The following is a 15,549-nucleotide window of genomic DNA, read 5'->3' on the forward strand; positions in this document are numbered from 1 at the left end:
CCTTTCTTTAAAATATTTGCTATTATGATATTTTATTTCATTTTCAAAATCTGTACTATTTTTAACGGCTATATCCCCCTTCAATAGTGTGTGGCTAGTAGTACAGTCGATCTTCCTTTGTTTGTCTTTTCCATGCTACCATCCGAAGGCTCGTTGACTGTTTCCACGGTAACAGTATGCCTATGTCCACGACTTTCGCCGCCGACAGCGTCGCGCGGATATGACAGCTTGTGTTTACCCTAACAACCATGCCGGACACCGAGACGGAAAGCGTAAAGACCGAGTCCTTCCTGGGGGACGATGCGGGGCTGCAGCTGTCGGAGCTGAGCTTCCTAGATTTAGGGGACCTGCGCACAGAGGCACAACATCTCAGGTAATTGAGGAGGAAGAACCGGGCGTCTGTAGCCCCGGTGCTCTTTTCGGCCCGTAATTGTAGTTGCTGTCGCAAAGCACTATGGGTCATGTAGTGTATTTTCCCATGAGTTCAATTCAGCGGATTTGGTTGTGGTCTTAGCAGTGCCTTCACCATGCATTTTATTTTGCCTTCTGTGCTTTAGAGGCGGGAGTGGAAAAAATACTGTCACTTGAATTATTAATAGAATTCCCTACATCCACCGTACGGTCATAGCCTCTTCATTCTCTGCTAGTTCTTTTTTATTTTATTTATTTATTTAATGCATTTTTATAAAGCGCGGACTTTAGCCGAAGGTGTCAGAGCACTGTACAATAGAACCAGTTACGTTACATGAGAGAATTGTTGCAGGAATAGAAGAAACAAAAATAGCATGCCATCGATTCGAAGTAACGCAGGCAAAAGGCACACAATCTCAAGCACAGTATGAACAGACTATACAAGCAAAAGTAAGAATAAATATGACACATTTTACAATGCCTAAATAGCTTCCTGGCTACCAATAGCAGGCCATAGAATCAAAACAACGCAGGCAAAAGGAACACAATTTCAAACGTAGCAAGCACAGGATGTACAAACAAAAATAAAAATATATGTGACAAATTTACAATGACTAAAGAATTTCCTGGCGGGGTCTGAGAAGGAGGGAATTAGTTCTGAAAGTGTCTTTGGAATAAAAAAGATCTGAGGTCCGCTTTGAAGATCTGGATGGAGGTGATGGCACGGAGCGAAGGAGGAAGAGAGTTCCAGATTCTCACCGCATTACCTGAGAACGATTGTGCCAACAATTTTTCTCTTTTGAAGGAGGGGGGTTCAAGAAGGAACTTATATATCACATTTATCATATTTATGCCTTCAGTGAGTTACGGACAGCTCGCTAGTCGTCTTGACTTGCCACCTTCTCAAGGACCCTTGACCTTTTCCTGTAACCTGGGAGCCCGTGTGCTCGGCTATTCTAATCACTGGGCGACGTTGGTGGGAGAGCCTGTGCTGCTGACGCCGGGAGCGGGACTGCGAGGACCAGAGGTGCTTGCGCCAGGAGACCGCGCGCACCTGGTGCCTCTTCCCGCCCCCTCCTCTCCCGAGTGCTTCATAACGACTCGCGGCCCCCGCTGCGCGGGAGCCACTCGCTAGTCGTCTTGACTTGCCACCTTCTCAAGGACCCTTGACCTTTTCCTGTAGCCTGGGAGCCCGTGTGCTCGGCTATTCTAATCACTGGGCGACGTTGGTGGGAGAGCCTGTGCTGCTGACGCCGGGAGCGGGACTGCGAGGACCAGAGGTGCTTGCGCCAGGAGACCGCGCGCACCTGGTGCCTCTTCCCGCCCCCTCCTCTCCCGAGTGCTTCATAACGACTCGCGGCCCCCGCTGCGCGGGAGCCGCTCGCTAGTCGTCTTGACTTGCCACCTTCTCAAGGACCCTTGACCTTTTCCTGTAGCCTGGGAGCCCGTGTGCTCGGCTATTCTAATCACTGGGCGACGTTGGTGGGAGAGCCTGTGCTGCTGACGCCGGGAGCGGGACTGCGAGGACCAGAGGTGCTTGCGCCAGGAGACCGCGCGCACCTGGTGCCTCTTCCCGCCCCCTCCTCTCCCGAGTGCTTCATAACGACTCGCGGCCCCCGCTGCGCGGGAGCCGCTCGCTAGTCGTCTTGACTTGCCACCTTCTCAAGGACCCTTGACCTTTTCCTGTAGCCTGGGAGCCCGTGTGCTCGGCTATTCTAATCACTGGGCGACGTTGGTGGGAGAGCCTGTGCTGCTGACGCCGGTAGCGGGACTGCGAGGACCAGAGGTGCTTGCGCCAGGAGACCGCGCGCACCTGGTGCCTCTTCCCGCCCCCTCCTCTCCCGAGTGCTTCATAACGACTCGCGGCCCCCGCTGCGCGGGAGCCGCTCGCTAGTCGTCTTGACTTGCCACCTTCTCAAGGACCCTTGACCTTTTCCTGTAGCCTGGGAGCCCGTGTGCTCGGCTATTCTAATCACTGGGCGACGTTGGTGGGAGAGCCTGTGCTGCTGACGCCGGGAGCGGGACTGCGAGGACCAGAGGTGCTTGCGCCAGGAGACCGTGCGCACCTGGTGCCTCTTCCCGCCCCCCTCCTCCTGATTTAGTTCAGCCCCCCTGACGCGTACGCGGGACGCGCGCGGACGAAGCGCGGGCGAAGCCCGGGCCAAGGGCGGGCCCGTTTTAGCCCGTTCGAGACCGAGCGAGGCTGGGCTGGGCCACCCCCCTTGGCCTTGCGATTTGTTCTACACGTCTCCATTTCAAGGTACTTTTGTTGCCTCACAGATTTGACATTTTCATTCGTACTTAATCCTTTTCTCCTTCCCTCACCATGACAAGGGGAACAAGAAGCAAGACGGCCAAGAAATCTGCCTTGCTCACTGGCCCGCTCGATCAATTCCTCAGTAGAACCAACGAGGCTATTAACCTAAGTATTTCAATTCTGGAGCGGAGGGTGTCACAGGACTTGGCAATTGCCAGGAGGTCCTCCCTGGGCCGTCTGGCATCAGTTCAATCACCACCTCAATTATCTACATCCATCCCGGTGTTATTGCAATCTAATGTTACAGCTGAGGTCCATTCCATCCCGAATACGGTTGACCTGTCAGCCACTAACATTATCTCTGATCTTGACTCCACAGAAAACCTAGAGAACTCCCCTGACCTTCAGTCATTGCTATCTCAAGATCATTGCCCTGAGACCCAGTTGACGGGGGCAAAGGAGGGCGCTGTCCCAAAACAATTTAAAGATTCAAAGAATAGCAATCCTCTGACTTACGAACCTGCTATCTCTATTAAGAAAGGGGCAACCACTAATCCGCAGGGCGCCCAGAAGGGCATCAATTCGCTATCTACAACCACATTGGAACCTACACCACACCTAGCTCCTATGCCTATAGATGGGGATGTTCGTTCTGTGGGGGATGTTAATTCTCAGCTTTTAGCGAACATTAGGGAACTTTTACATCATGTTTTGAAACCCCTAGAACTTAGCATTATGTCAATCGAAAAACAACTCGCTATTCTTACCCAGAAGCCACCGACCCAGCATAGCCTGGCCCAAGCAAAACAGGGGGCGGGTATAATGATTCCACCTAGATCAGGAGCACAAGGGGCCCAGTCGGTTAGTGTAGTTAATTGCCCCCCTACATTAAAAACTCAGTCTAACTCAACCAAGCATAATAAACCTGAAACACTTTCTTCAACCCCTGTAGGGAGCATACGCATGGCCGATAATACGGTCACCCTTCCCTGTCAGCCCACCCCTACCCAGTCTACCCAGCCCACTCAGTCTGCACCTAATAAAGCACCTAATAAGGGTCTGTCTGAAATTACAAACAAAAGGATAACTACCCCACTTCTACCCCAGCACTCTACGTCGTCTCGACCTGAAGAGGGAAAAAAGGGCTTGAGGGCTAGGCGTCCTGTCCATCTATCACCGGAAGTGTCCCCCTTTACTATCATTCTTACTGGGGTCCCCGAGCTACCCACAAACAAGGAGGAGCCATCTTGGTCCCTTTGGAATAAAGTTTCACAGTGGCTCACTACGAACAGGTCTCTTCAACCTGCCCAAAATAGTCGAATTTCGGCAGTACGTAGAGTGCCATGGATTGGGGATGAACCCAAAAATATACAGGGAGACTGTATCATAGTGACATGCGAGGATCCAGATATGGTGGACTACATTTGCTCTTGGCCCGTTCTGGCCAAGAAGGGGGGGATCGATGCCCACCGTCTCTCCTCCTTCTATCCCTATGCTCGGAGTCAACAGAACCTGGGAGCATACAATCGGGTACATCCACCTGAGCGCCAACAATTTAAAGTTCCTAACTGGGCGCCACCCTCTGTGCGCCCGCCCCCGATAGTTCCAAAATGGGCACAACCACCTGAGCGCAATTACCCGTTTGTCCCAAATTGGGTGCAACCACCAGAACTGCAGCAGCCAACAGTACCTAACTGGGTACAACCCCCTGAGAGTCAGTACCAGAGTGTACCAATTTGGGTACAACCCCGTGAGAGTCTGCCCCCGATAGCTCCCAACTGGGTGCTACCACCAGAGCGCCAATTTTTGACAGGCCCAAATTGGGCACAACCACCTGAACGCACGTGGAACATCACAGGTTCTTGGTACCCACAGAAGAATAGAAGCAGAGAGTGGGGTCAGCGGCCGTGGCGCCCTACCAGCGACCACACTAGTGCAGGGGGGTGGAAGGGTATTCCCGTTAGTAATAGGTTTGACTGCCTGGAAATGGTCGATTGACCGTCAGCCACTCCACTTAGGGACGATTCTACCCAGGGGGACCCGGGGACAGATGAGATGATAGGTTGCACTTTTGTTACTTTCCTAGAAGCTCACATAGCCCCAGACCTACTTTGTGATTTAAATCTCACCGAGACCATAGTAGGCCCCCATACCCTATGTAGGATCCCTGATTTCGAAGTAGCCGCTCCTGTGGCCCCTCGGGCGCAACCTATAGAGCCCATAGGTGACAAGCAGTTCGCCCCTGACACCTCGCCTGCCTCACTACGAGACAGGGCTACTTTTGCAGTAGTCAAACCGGCAGGGCTCAACTTTGTTACCTGGAATGTAGCAGGCATTACAGGCAAATTGAATACCCCTTTTTGGGAGGGATTTATAGGGGCCGGTCATGACATTATTTTCCTCCAAGAAACGTGGTGTCAAGAACCTATTTATGTGGAGGGCTATTTGTCATACTGCCTCTGTGCATCCAACTCATCATCGGGTAGAGCCAAGGGTGGCCTATTGATGTTGATCTCCAACAAGCTGATTGATTTCAACATCAAAAGCTATTCCTTCATTGAACCCCATAGTCAGGTGCTACGGTTGGAGGCCAACAAATATAGAGATTTAATCCTTATTAATTTTTATAATAACACCTTTGATGCTTCTAGGGGTAACATCTTATCCCCCCTGGAAAACGAACTTAATAGCGTATTGGCATCCTCCCGGAGAATGGCAGTCATCCTATGGGCTGGCGATTTCAATCTTCAGCCTTGCCCTTTAGCACCAGGTAACCCATGTGGTTTTAGGAGCGAGTTGGGTAACTACTGGGTGACAGATAAAGTAGATTCCTTTCACTTCCCTCATTGTACTTATGGTAACCTTTTAAATAATATGTTAGCCAAATTTGACTTAGACCTGCTTTGCTGCAATAGAAACAAGTCTAACCATCCTTGCCCTACATTCACAGGCAGACACGCCAATACTAATATTGATCATATTCTGCTTTCAAATACCAGTGACTTTACCAATATATGGGTAAACGAAGAATCACTTAGTGATCATAATAGTATCTTTCTAACCCTATTGGGCTGGGGTCCTAAGTCTTTTAATAATGAATTTTGTTCTACTGATATAGCACCCTCGAGACCAAATGGCCCTAGAATTAAGTGGGCCGGTGTCGATCCTGTGAAAAAACTTAAGGAGGTCGTAGATAAATGGCAGAACGAGATCCTTTATTGTCTAGGTGAAGAGACCAACACGACAACTTTGGTGTATAGGTACACCAGGATAAATACTGCCATAGAAGCCATTTTTACCAAGAAGCAAGTCAAAACCAGGGTAGCCAGGCTGGGATGGTTTGACAAACCCTGTACCTCGTCCTTACGTGAACTTAAAAAGGCTTTATGCATTAAACCACGTAATTATAACTACATTAAATCCTTGCGCGTTAAATATAAGGAGGCCCTCTTCAACAGGAAAAAGGCCCTACAAGAAGAAGCCTGGGTTAACCTTAATCAAGCTGCGGAAACTCAAAATAGTAAACTCTATTGGGAAACCATAAATAGCCCGTTTCTTAATACTGAGAGGATCCCAGAACTTACATCCCATGTAGCCTGTAATGCATGGATTGAACATTTTTCGAATATTTTTAACCCGGAAGGGAAGACATTAGAAATTCCTGCCCAAGAGTCTTCAGTCTGGTTGCCCCTACCATTAGGAATCACTTTGGAGGAGGTTTATGATGGATTGTCTGATAGTAAAGGAGGAAAGGCCCCAGGACCCGACGGGGTACCCATAGATCTTCTTAAAGCCGAAACGAATCTGTGGGCACCCATCCTAGCGAGGGTTTTTAATGCTGCAGCTGAGGGTAGCCCACCACCATCATGGGCCCAATCAGTCATAATTCCTATATTTAAAAAAGGTAGCAAATCAGAGGCAGGTAATTATCGTCCCATTTCCTTATTGGATGCCTCTGTGAAGGTAATGAGTCGTATTATGTTACTGAGGCTGGAAACCTGGGCAAACGATAAGGATATCCTAACGAAGGTTCAATACGGTTTTAGAAAAGGTATGGGGACACTAGAACAGTGTGTAAATTTAGATCTTTTAATTAATAAATACACGGAAGTCAAAGAGGGGAACTTGTTTTTATGTTTTGCGGACTTGAGTAGCGCGTTCGACCTGGTCGACCACCGTATACTATGGCAGGTCCTACTAGAGTCAGGAGCCCCGAAAGAAATTGTTCATTTCCTGGCAAGGCTATATGAGAGACTGTCTTGTAAAGTGCGCTATGGTTCTCTGGGCGAATGTACCTCTTTTTTTAAGGTCTCAAGAGGCATTCGCCAGGGTTGTGTTCTGGCCCCCCTTTTATTTTCCCTTTTCATTAATCAAATTGATTCCATACTGTGCCAGACCCCAGCTGATGCACCCATGATTGGAGGTAAACCGGTGCCTATTTTATTATATGCGGATGACGCTGTGCTATTGTCCCGCACACAGATTGGCCTACAGCGCCTCATTGACAGTTTTATGAAGTTTATTGAAGGCAGGAAGCTCTTAGTTAATAAATCAAAAACCTTTGTAATGTCCTGTGGGACGAAAGCTAAGAAATCTCAATTCAGCTTTTTTATTGACAAGGTTAAGATGGTACAAGTAAAAACCTTTTGTTATTTAGGCATCACCTTTGCCAATAGTGGGTTATGGCACTCCGAGTTTGAAAACATCAGTCTAAAAATGAAGAGATCAACCAATAGTATCTTTAGATTTTCATCTAAACTTGGTGTGAGGAGTATCAAAGACATGATGAATATCTATAATGTAAAATGTGTGTCCTCAGCCTTGTATGGAACGGGAGTCTGGGGACATTGTGTTGGTCCTAGTGTGCAGAGAGACGAAAATAAGTTCCTCAGAAAATTGTTATGTGTACCACCCTCAGCTTCCGTGGATTTGATTCATGAAGAAGTAGGAATTGATTTTATTTCGGATCTAGCTGCACTGCGCCCCTTGCTGCTTTGGCGCTCAATTTGGACCAAGTCTGAAACCCAATTTACCCAGGAGATTATACTTGATTGTCTTAGGCTGGATCACTCCTCACGCATTCCATGGCTTAAGTACATATACCACTGGTTTTATCTCCTGTTTCAGTTTGACATTTTCCTTGACCCCAGCTCTGTGGTTATGATCCCAAAAAAAGACATCAAACAAAGGTTTTTAAACTATAAGAAAGAAGGTCGTGCAAAGGTGTCAGGAAAGTTACAAACCGTGATGAACTACCGGGACTTTAATCTATTCACCGGTTTCCAACCTTATCTCTCGGGTGTCACACGTAACTCTCACCGGTTTGTCCTGACACGATTACGATTGGGAATCGTCCATCATCTTGTTGCATTTCCTATGATGAACGTTAGATCGGATATAGCATGCCCTTGTGATAATGTTTCCCGCCAAAGCTGTTGCCATTTCTTATTGTTTTGCAAATTTTATCATTTCCTTAGGGTAACATATTTAAAACCCATCTTCCTAAGACATAAGGTTAGATCCACGAGGAATGCCTTATGGCTACTTGGTTCCTTAGAAGACATGAACATCTGCTTCTTCGTAGCGACATATATATTAAAGTGTACAGCTGCCAGGAAAGCCATGATTATTGATAATTGAGTTAGAGTTTTTGTCTTTATCGTGGCTTCCTGTCTGTATACTTTGACAATGTACAGCTGCCAGGAAATCCCTAGGTATGACATTCTGGACTGTGTTCAGCCTCCTTCACCGTGGGTTCCTGTCTGTACATTAGTTTAGTTTAGTTAGCATAAAATTTAATAAATGTAATAAATAAACTATGTACTGTTTGTCTATAGTGTTTACCATGAATTATCAATGAATATTAGCCTTTTTTGACCTATAGCCTTGCACTGTTGAAATCTCATAATGGGTAGACCATGTCTTTTAAAGTTTTCCCCTCTTACCATGTATATAATGGCTTCCTTTTGATCACTTTTTAACTGTCGTGTCCCTGATGCCTTCTTATCCATGCAAGTTTTCTTTCCTTTTTTTTAGACAGTTCCATAGTGTTGTGTATCTGATGTTTTTAAGAACTTATGTCTTATATGTATGTGTTCCGCTTGTATGGTTTGTTTTACAAATCGAATAAAGCTTTTGAACTGAACTGAACTGAACTGAACTGAACTGAGTTACGGACAGTGTTAGTCTAGAAACTCTGAATTCAGAAGGTAATAAGATGACTCTCGGTAAAAGGGTGAGTGGAATGGAGAATTAATCCCGAGACATCGCCGTGAGGAACAGAGTGAACAACAGGTAATGTTGTGTTTTACGAAATATAGCTCATTGGACAAAGCCCTTTGTATTGCAGATATTCTTGTGTTGGTGATTTGTTGCAAGCTACCAAACTGGTAATAAATAGCTCAGTTAAATTTGCGCCTGCTTCAAACAGCTCCATGTAAACCTGCAAGGGACGAGTTTGAAACAGTGCAGATTTTAACTCACCTTTTCATTATTTTAAGGTTGTTAAAATAGGTTCCAGTGAATAGTAATGAGCATTTATTATTAAGTGCCAAAATGCTGTTTATTCTGTGTGCTGTGTAAAATGATTATTATCAGTGTGCTCAAACACACAGGGATGCATATTTGAGGTCTCTTCAGAATATCCGTAGATTGGCACATATGCATAGAGCCAGACCGTCAAAAAGTAAAACCTCCATTTGGGAGAGAGGGGAGCAATACAGACCACTGACCACTTATGTTGTGTGGAAAAAGCCTGCTTTATTTAAACAGGTGCACATCATAAACTTTATCTGGACAATCCGCCTTACAAAACTAAAGTCTTGCTATACATCACATGAACTATCTAATCTCCCACCCCCAACTCTACTGCCCCCCCACAAGCCCATTCCGCAACTATCTCATTTGCATTGTAGTGCATTTCAACATTTTTCAACTAACTTTCCCCTGCAGCCTATGACTGCTTGTATCAACTTCTAAGCAACCAAACTTTCTATCCTTAACCTTGAACTTACTGCCTACCCTCCCTTTCCATGTGGTTCACCAGTACTGGTAACGCCAATAAAACTTCTGTAAACTCATGGAAAACTTTCCAGGCCCCCGCAATCACCTGTCTCAAGCAACAGGTAAACACAAATTCCCCTTGAACACCTGTTTTGACAATGAGACCAAACATAAGAAAAGCAATTAACCATCGAGACCAAAAGCTATGTATTGGGGATGGCTGGGTGAGGAAAACGCCAAAATCTCCCTGCCACAAGGTTACCTGTACTTAATATGGTGGCAGGGAGCCCAATCGTCTCACCTATATAAGTTTGGGCTGTTTGGGCTATAATGTGGCCCAATACACAAAATGGCAGTCGCTGGATGGCTCCACTTTTCCAAAAAACCCTCAGGGCAGACCTCCCGGTGCTCAGCTGCCCCCCAAACCCCCATCCTCTCTTAGTAAATTGTGAAGTTAGTCAGGAGGTTCTTTGATGGTTCTTGTGGGCTTTTGCCCGTTGTGAATTTGATGTTCCAGCTGTGCTGCGCTTGCCCCCCAACTGTCTCAACAAGGATCCCGCTTGGAATAAGAAAAATAGTTTATCTATCAGGGGAGGCATATGCAATCGGCCATGCTGGAAAAGAGCCTTCCAGTGCTCCTTGCTTTGAAGCATACTGAATGTCTGGATGACGCTGTCTATGTCCTTAGGTGGGGCACACTGAGACACAGACCGGAAGCTTTGAGAAAAATAGGCGAGTTACGGCTGAAGGGTAGTCGCTGGGAATTGAACCTCACTGGTACCCACTCTATTCCAGCACTAGATCATCTGGCAACCTAACATATTTAGGATGGAGGTTTCATGTGTTTGTATCAGCAATTCTTCCTCTGTTTCTCTTCCAACAGTTCATGTTTGGTGCAGTGAGTCACAGTTTTATCTTGTCATCTTGTAGGATGGCATTTTGCAATTAATAATACAGAAAGTGATCCTCCCATAACACACCACGGTTCGTCATCATTGGTTGCACAAAATTGCAGGGTTTAAGCCCTGTGCACATAAAGGTAAATTTCTTCATGTGCTCTGAAGTATCACACATTGGTGCCGGGCCTGGGTTAAGATCTGGAGAAATCTCCAAGGAAGTTTATGCTATTGAACTATAAGTAGCCAGATGTTTTTCCAGAAAGAGGAAAAAAAACTCCAATCCAACTTTAATTTAAAAGCTCTAGAGACCTTAGAAAGATACAAAATTGAGATCGCTACAACAAGATCTAAACATGTGGCCTTCAACTAGCTTCCATAGTTGAGCTGAAGTAAAATTCAGCATTGTGATCAAATAAGCAAAATATTCAACCTCAATTACTTGTCTTCTTGCATGCGCTTGAGAGCTACTTCTATAAAGTATATTCACTTTAAGAAGGCATTCATTTAATCCTTATGGCATGTTATTAGCAGGGTAAAAGGGAAGAATTGATTGGGAATGTCTTATACTGGTTCCTCGTCTAACGAAAGTGGCAAATTATGGAGATTGGTTGTTAAAACAATGGTGACTTTCTTCATGCTGAACTCAATTATATAAGGAGTGTAGATTGGAACTCCCACACAACAGGCTGTAGAATCTAACAGAATAATGCTGGACATTTTTCCAACCTGGTATCTGTTAAATATTGGTTACTCTTACTGGCATCAAGGATTGGTGGGCGTTGGGGCTTTCTTGTCTTATTTAAACTGGAAATAGGTTTTAGGGCACGTTTATTGACACCAATGCTTATCTGCTTTGAATCATTGTACAATACCAGCTTTATGGAGGAGTTTAATTCTCCATTTTATTAAAAGAAATGTGATGCATCTAATTAGTCTGTCCCATGGCTGCATAGTATACTCAGAAGCAAAACTATTCTCCAAACTACTGTTGATCTTTCTCTATGAATAGGTGGCGGATAACAATATTTTGCCAGTTAATCAAACTGGATTTAGGAAAGATTGGTCATTTGGAGATAATGTTTTAACCCTCTCTGTACGATCTAGCAATGGAGTATAGAAGTCTATTTTCTCTTTCTTTATGTTTTGTTGCCTACCCATTAGCATTTGATTACGTAGATGGTAACTGAATGTGAAGACGCTGTCTCTATGGTGGCCGGTCTTTGCTCTTTTGAACTTATTAATTCAGGTTTACTCGTATATTTAGATGCAGATTGTCTTGACTTTGCTAAAATTGATTTCCTCTGCTGATAAATACTGGTAATTGGCTCAAACGTGTCTGGAAAGAGACTCCTTTTAGTTGCAAGACAGACGGCAACACGTACACAGTAAGGTGGTGCTAGGCCCATCATGTTAGAAGTTATGAGTGGTAAAGCTACCACTGTCCGGGTTTGACCCGAGCTGCTTGAATGTGGACTAATCTATTTACATGAAAGTGGATACCAGTTCCGATAAAGTAGGGGAAGCCTAGGATATCATTGTGTGGATTTTTCTGCAACTGGGACACTTCCAGTTTCCAGGGTGAGCAGAAGTTGCAAGCCCTGCAGTAGCACATAGCTAAGAGGAGTGAGTTATGTCACACATATGAAGACGGAGGGCTGCATATTTGCACTGCTAATGGTGAGAGTTCAACTGTACGGGTATAGCACAAAGTTTATTTCTAGATAGACCGGACGAAGGCCAGTTCCAGGTAAACAAATGAGTTAAATGATCCAACGTTGATAAATGCAAATTGCTGCATACAAGGGGACTATGTTAGAGTCGGAACAAAGTTCCGTTGTGTACAACAAGTGGTTGATAAATTAAGTCACAACACCAACTATGTGTATCCTCAAGGGAAACCAACAAATCATTTTTATCCATAGCCCAAGTTGAGGAGACAACTCTGCAAGCATGTTTCTTTCTTTATCCTCATTCGGGAAGTAGCAGATGGCCCAGTTTAGTGTATGACTCCTTTCACCTGTCAAGGCATTTCAGACAGTATCACCTAAGCCCTTGTACCTATGGGACCTCAAGGTCCAGAGTGTAATTGATGTTTGCTAAAATGCTAAGACCCGCAGAAGTGTCAAACACGACAGAGAGTGGCGTGCTAGCAGTACCCTCATGGCCCCTCTATCATCTATTTTACGTCACCATTAAAAGGAGAAACACTTTATAGTAGTCGGGTCATGTACACACACATTTTGGGAAGCAGTGTTCCGAAATTGCCACAGTTAATAAGCTAGGTATGGAAAGTGAAGCTGTAAGATCACCAAAAACTGAGACTATGTGGTATGCATGAGCATTCTACAGAGATTGCCAATGTATGCCAAGCTCATTCATTCATTCATTCATTCTCTCTCTCCCTTCCCTCCTTTCTCTTGCAGCCATGCTCTTGAAGCAGCCAAAAATGAAACGGCGATGCTTGAAAAATACATCAGCAGGCTGGATTCCAAAGACCTGGTCCCAATACCTTCAACTGAGGAAGGCATGTCCTCCATGGATTTTACCATGGTAATGACTACAGCTGTATGTCTAGCTCTCAAAATGGCACACCTCCTGTTTCTATTGAGTTAAGTCTTTTATAATTATAATCACAAACCACCATATCAAACACACTGTACCAAAGACACGTGAGAGGGTGGCATCATATGGCACAGTGGAAAGTCCTGAAAAGACACACTCGCCTGGGGGCTAGAGGTTCATCATCCTTAGCCAAGCAAGAAGCCACATTATTAGATCATACAAATCATGGGGAATTAGCTGTCCAGTGTCTTTTCCAAGCAGGTTGTTTGCTGTTTCAGTTCTCTCTGTTTTTCATTTTTTGCGTGGTCAGGCTCGTGGAAGACGCAGGTCCAAGTCTCGCGGCTTAATTGCAGATCGTATGCACGCGTTGACAGTGGAACAGAAGTGTGATATAGCTCAACGGGAGCTAGATGAGACGAAGGGAGAAGTTGAGAAACTCAAGCAGCATTCAGATGTTTTCATGCAGAACCACAAGGTACAATACCACCCTTTACTTCAATAATTGCATCTTCTCCCATGTTGTTTGGTATACAGTCTACTAGAATCCATCTTCTGGTCGGAAAAAGCTGAAATCCATTTTGTGATATATGAGTGCAGTAAAGATGTCTTCAGCTTGTTTGATTGTTCATCTCCGTTTCATGATATGATTGTGAAAGCACTGGTAGGAAATCCTTGTTCTCCGGCACAGCCCCTCACATGTTCTGGGCATGACTCAAGAAGTGGGTAAGGGTTATGTCCTCTTTATTCTATGATAAGAGTGATGGAGAAATGAGCAGAACACCTGCAATGACTAATACATTTCTAAAGAAATATATCCTCCCCCTCCCTTACAAATTTCATGTTAATGGAGAAAGATAAGTCATATCCCAATTGCTAGGGTGAATTCTTATAATTTATCATATTAATTCTGGAGCTTCCTGAACATGTGTAGTAATGCTGAGGAGATCTTTTATGACAGCCTCAGGGGTTGTCATATAAATCATTTTTATATTCAGATTGTATGTTCTTTTGCCGAAGTCATCTAATGTGCAGCTTATGGAAGCCTTTGATAGAGTGCGCGAGTCTCCCTACCCCAAACACCTTCCCGTTTCAGATGGCCATTTAGGGTTGAAAAGGAGAGAGTCTCCATATCTACACTGAAATACAGTGCACATAAATATTTACCACCACCAAATAAACAAAGTACAATACCACAAAACCAGTCATTAAGTTACTAATCAAAATGTTTTGTCCTAATAACATGTATGACGGATGCCCGTGACAGCACCATGGGCGCGTGTGTGAACAGCATGTCAATTACTTCCTGAAACGACGGTTTCTCTGGCGACCCTCCATGTGTGACTATTTTCATCTTATTTCCACTTTCTAGTAATTTGTGATGGCAGTAGGTATGCTATGGATAATGACATTTGCAATATGATCAGTGATTGCCTTGCTAAAGTCATTGCTTGTAAAGTAATTAATTACATTGTCAATGATAACGTGAAGTATGATAATGGGGGTTCATGCATTATATACTGCCTAACCTGGAAACATGGATTACCTGCTGCGAACAAACACGATCACTGGGTTATAGGTCATGCATGGATTGGCCTGCAGTTGTGCCTGTCAAAGTAGCAGGCACAGGCACTGTCATGCTTGTTCAGCGGAAAGAAGGGCCTAAAGGGCCCCTTTGCCATACAGTGCCTGGGCTGGTACTATAAACTGTTTTGCATTCCCTAATGAGTTTGGCCGTAAACCCATATTATAAGTTTACACTATGCAGAGTAGGAAATGTTCACACCAGATATCATCAACAAATCTTATTATCAATTTGAACACAATAAAAGATAGATAGAATTCTTGATCATTTAGAAGTTCTTATTCTTAGCTGCGGATTCTTATTTTTTTTTGTTTTCTTTGTTCTTGAAAGCCAACTAATACGTTTCATGTCATATGTGGCTTGCAGGCTCGGGGCTTTTTCAATGAATGAATGAATGAGAGGGTTTTTGTATAGCACAACGTTCACTCCAGGGACCATCTTGGCGCTTTTTAGGACATCAGGAGAAGGTTTGACAAGGGAAAGCAAAGAGAGAGGGGGACATCACAAAGCTGGTGGAGAGGATCATATTAGTGACAGTACTAGATGGTCCGAGTACCAAAGATCCAAGTTTTGAGGAGCTTCCTGAAGGTGAGTTCGTTGTGGGTGTGCCTTAATTGAGTAGGCAGGGTGTTCCAGGCTTTAGTACCAAGTGCTGCCAAGGTTTTACCTCTCCAGGTTTTCATTTTGAAGTTGGGGGTGGTGAGTAAATTTTCTGATGTGGACCGCAGGGTTCCTTTAGTGTTGTAGGGCCTGATTTTGCCTCTCAGATATTGTGGGCCTGTTTCGTTTATGACTTTATAGGTGATGGTTAGGACTTTGAACAAGATCCTTTTGTG

At 44.8% G+C, this 15,549-nt stretch overlaps 1 protein-coding gene across 1 annotated transcript in view; it reads left to right on the top strand.

Annotated features, from left to right (window-relative positions):
• Window positions 1-207: 207 nt before the first annotated feature.
• Window positions 208-15,549, top strand: part of CFAP263 (cilia and flagella associated protein 263) — a 133,386-nt gene continuing 118,044 nt past the window's right edge. Inside the window, exons 1-3 of the mRNA XM_078671213.1 lie at window positions 208-373; window positions 12,993-13,119; window positions 13,442-13,606. Of these exons, the coding sequence (XP_078527339.1) occupies window positions 249-373; window positions 12,993-13,119; window positions 13,442-13,606 (417 nt within the window). The 5' untranslated portion in view covers window positions 208-248. The remainder of the gene's footprint in view (window positions 374-12,992; window positions 13,120-13,441; window positions 13,607-15,549) is intronic.

The sequence above is a fragment of the Lissotriton helveticus genome, chromosome 12, assembly GCF_964261635.1.
Source record: "Lissotriton helveticus chromosome 12, aLisHel1.1, whole genome shotgun sequence".
In the NCBI taxonomy this organism is placed as follows: Eukaryota; Metazoa; Chordata; class Amphibia; order Caudata; family Salamandridae; genus Lissotriton; species Lissotriton helveticus.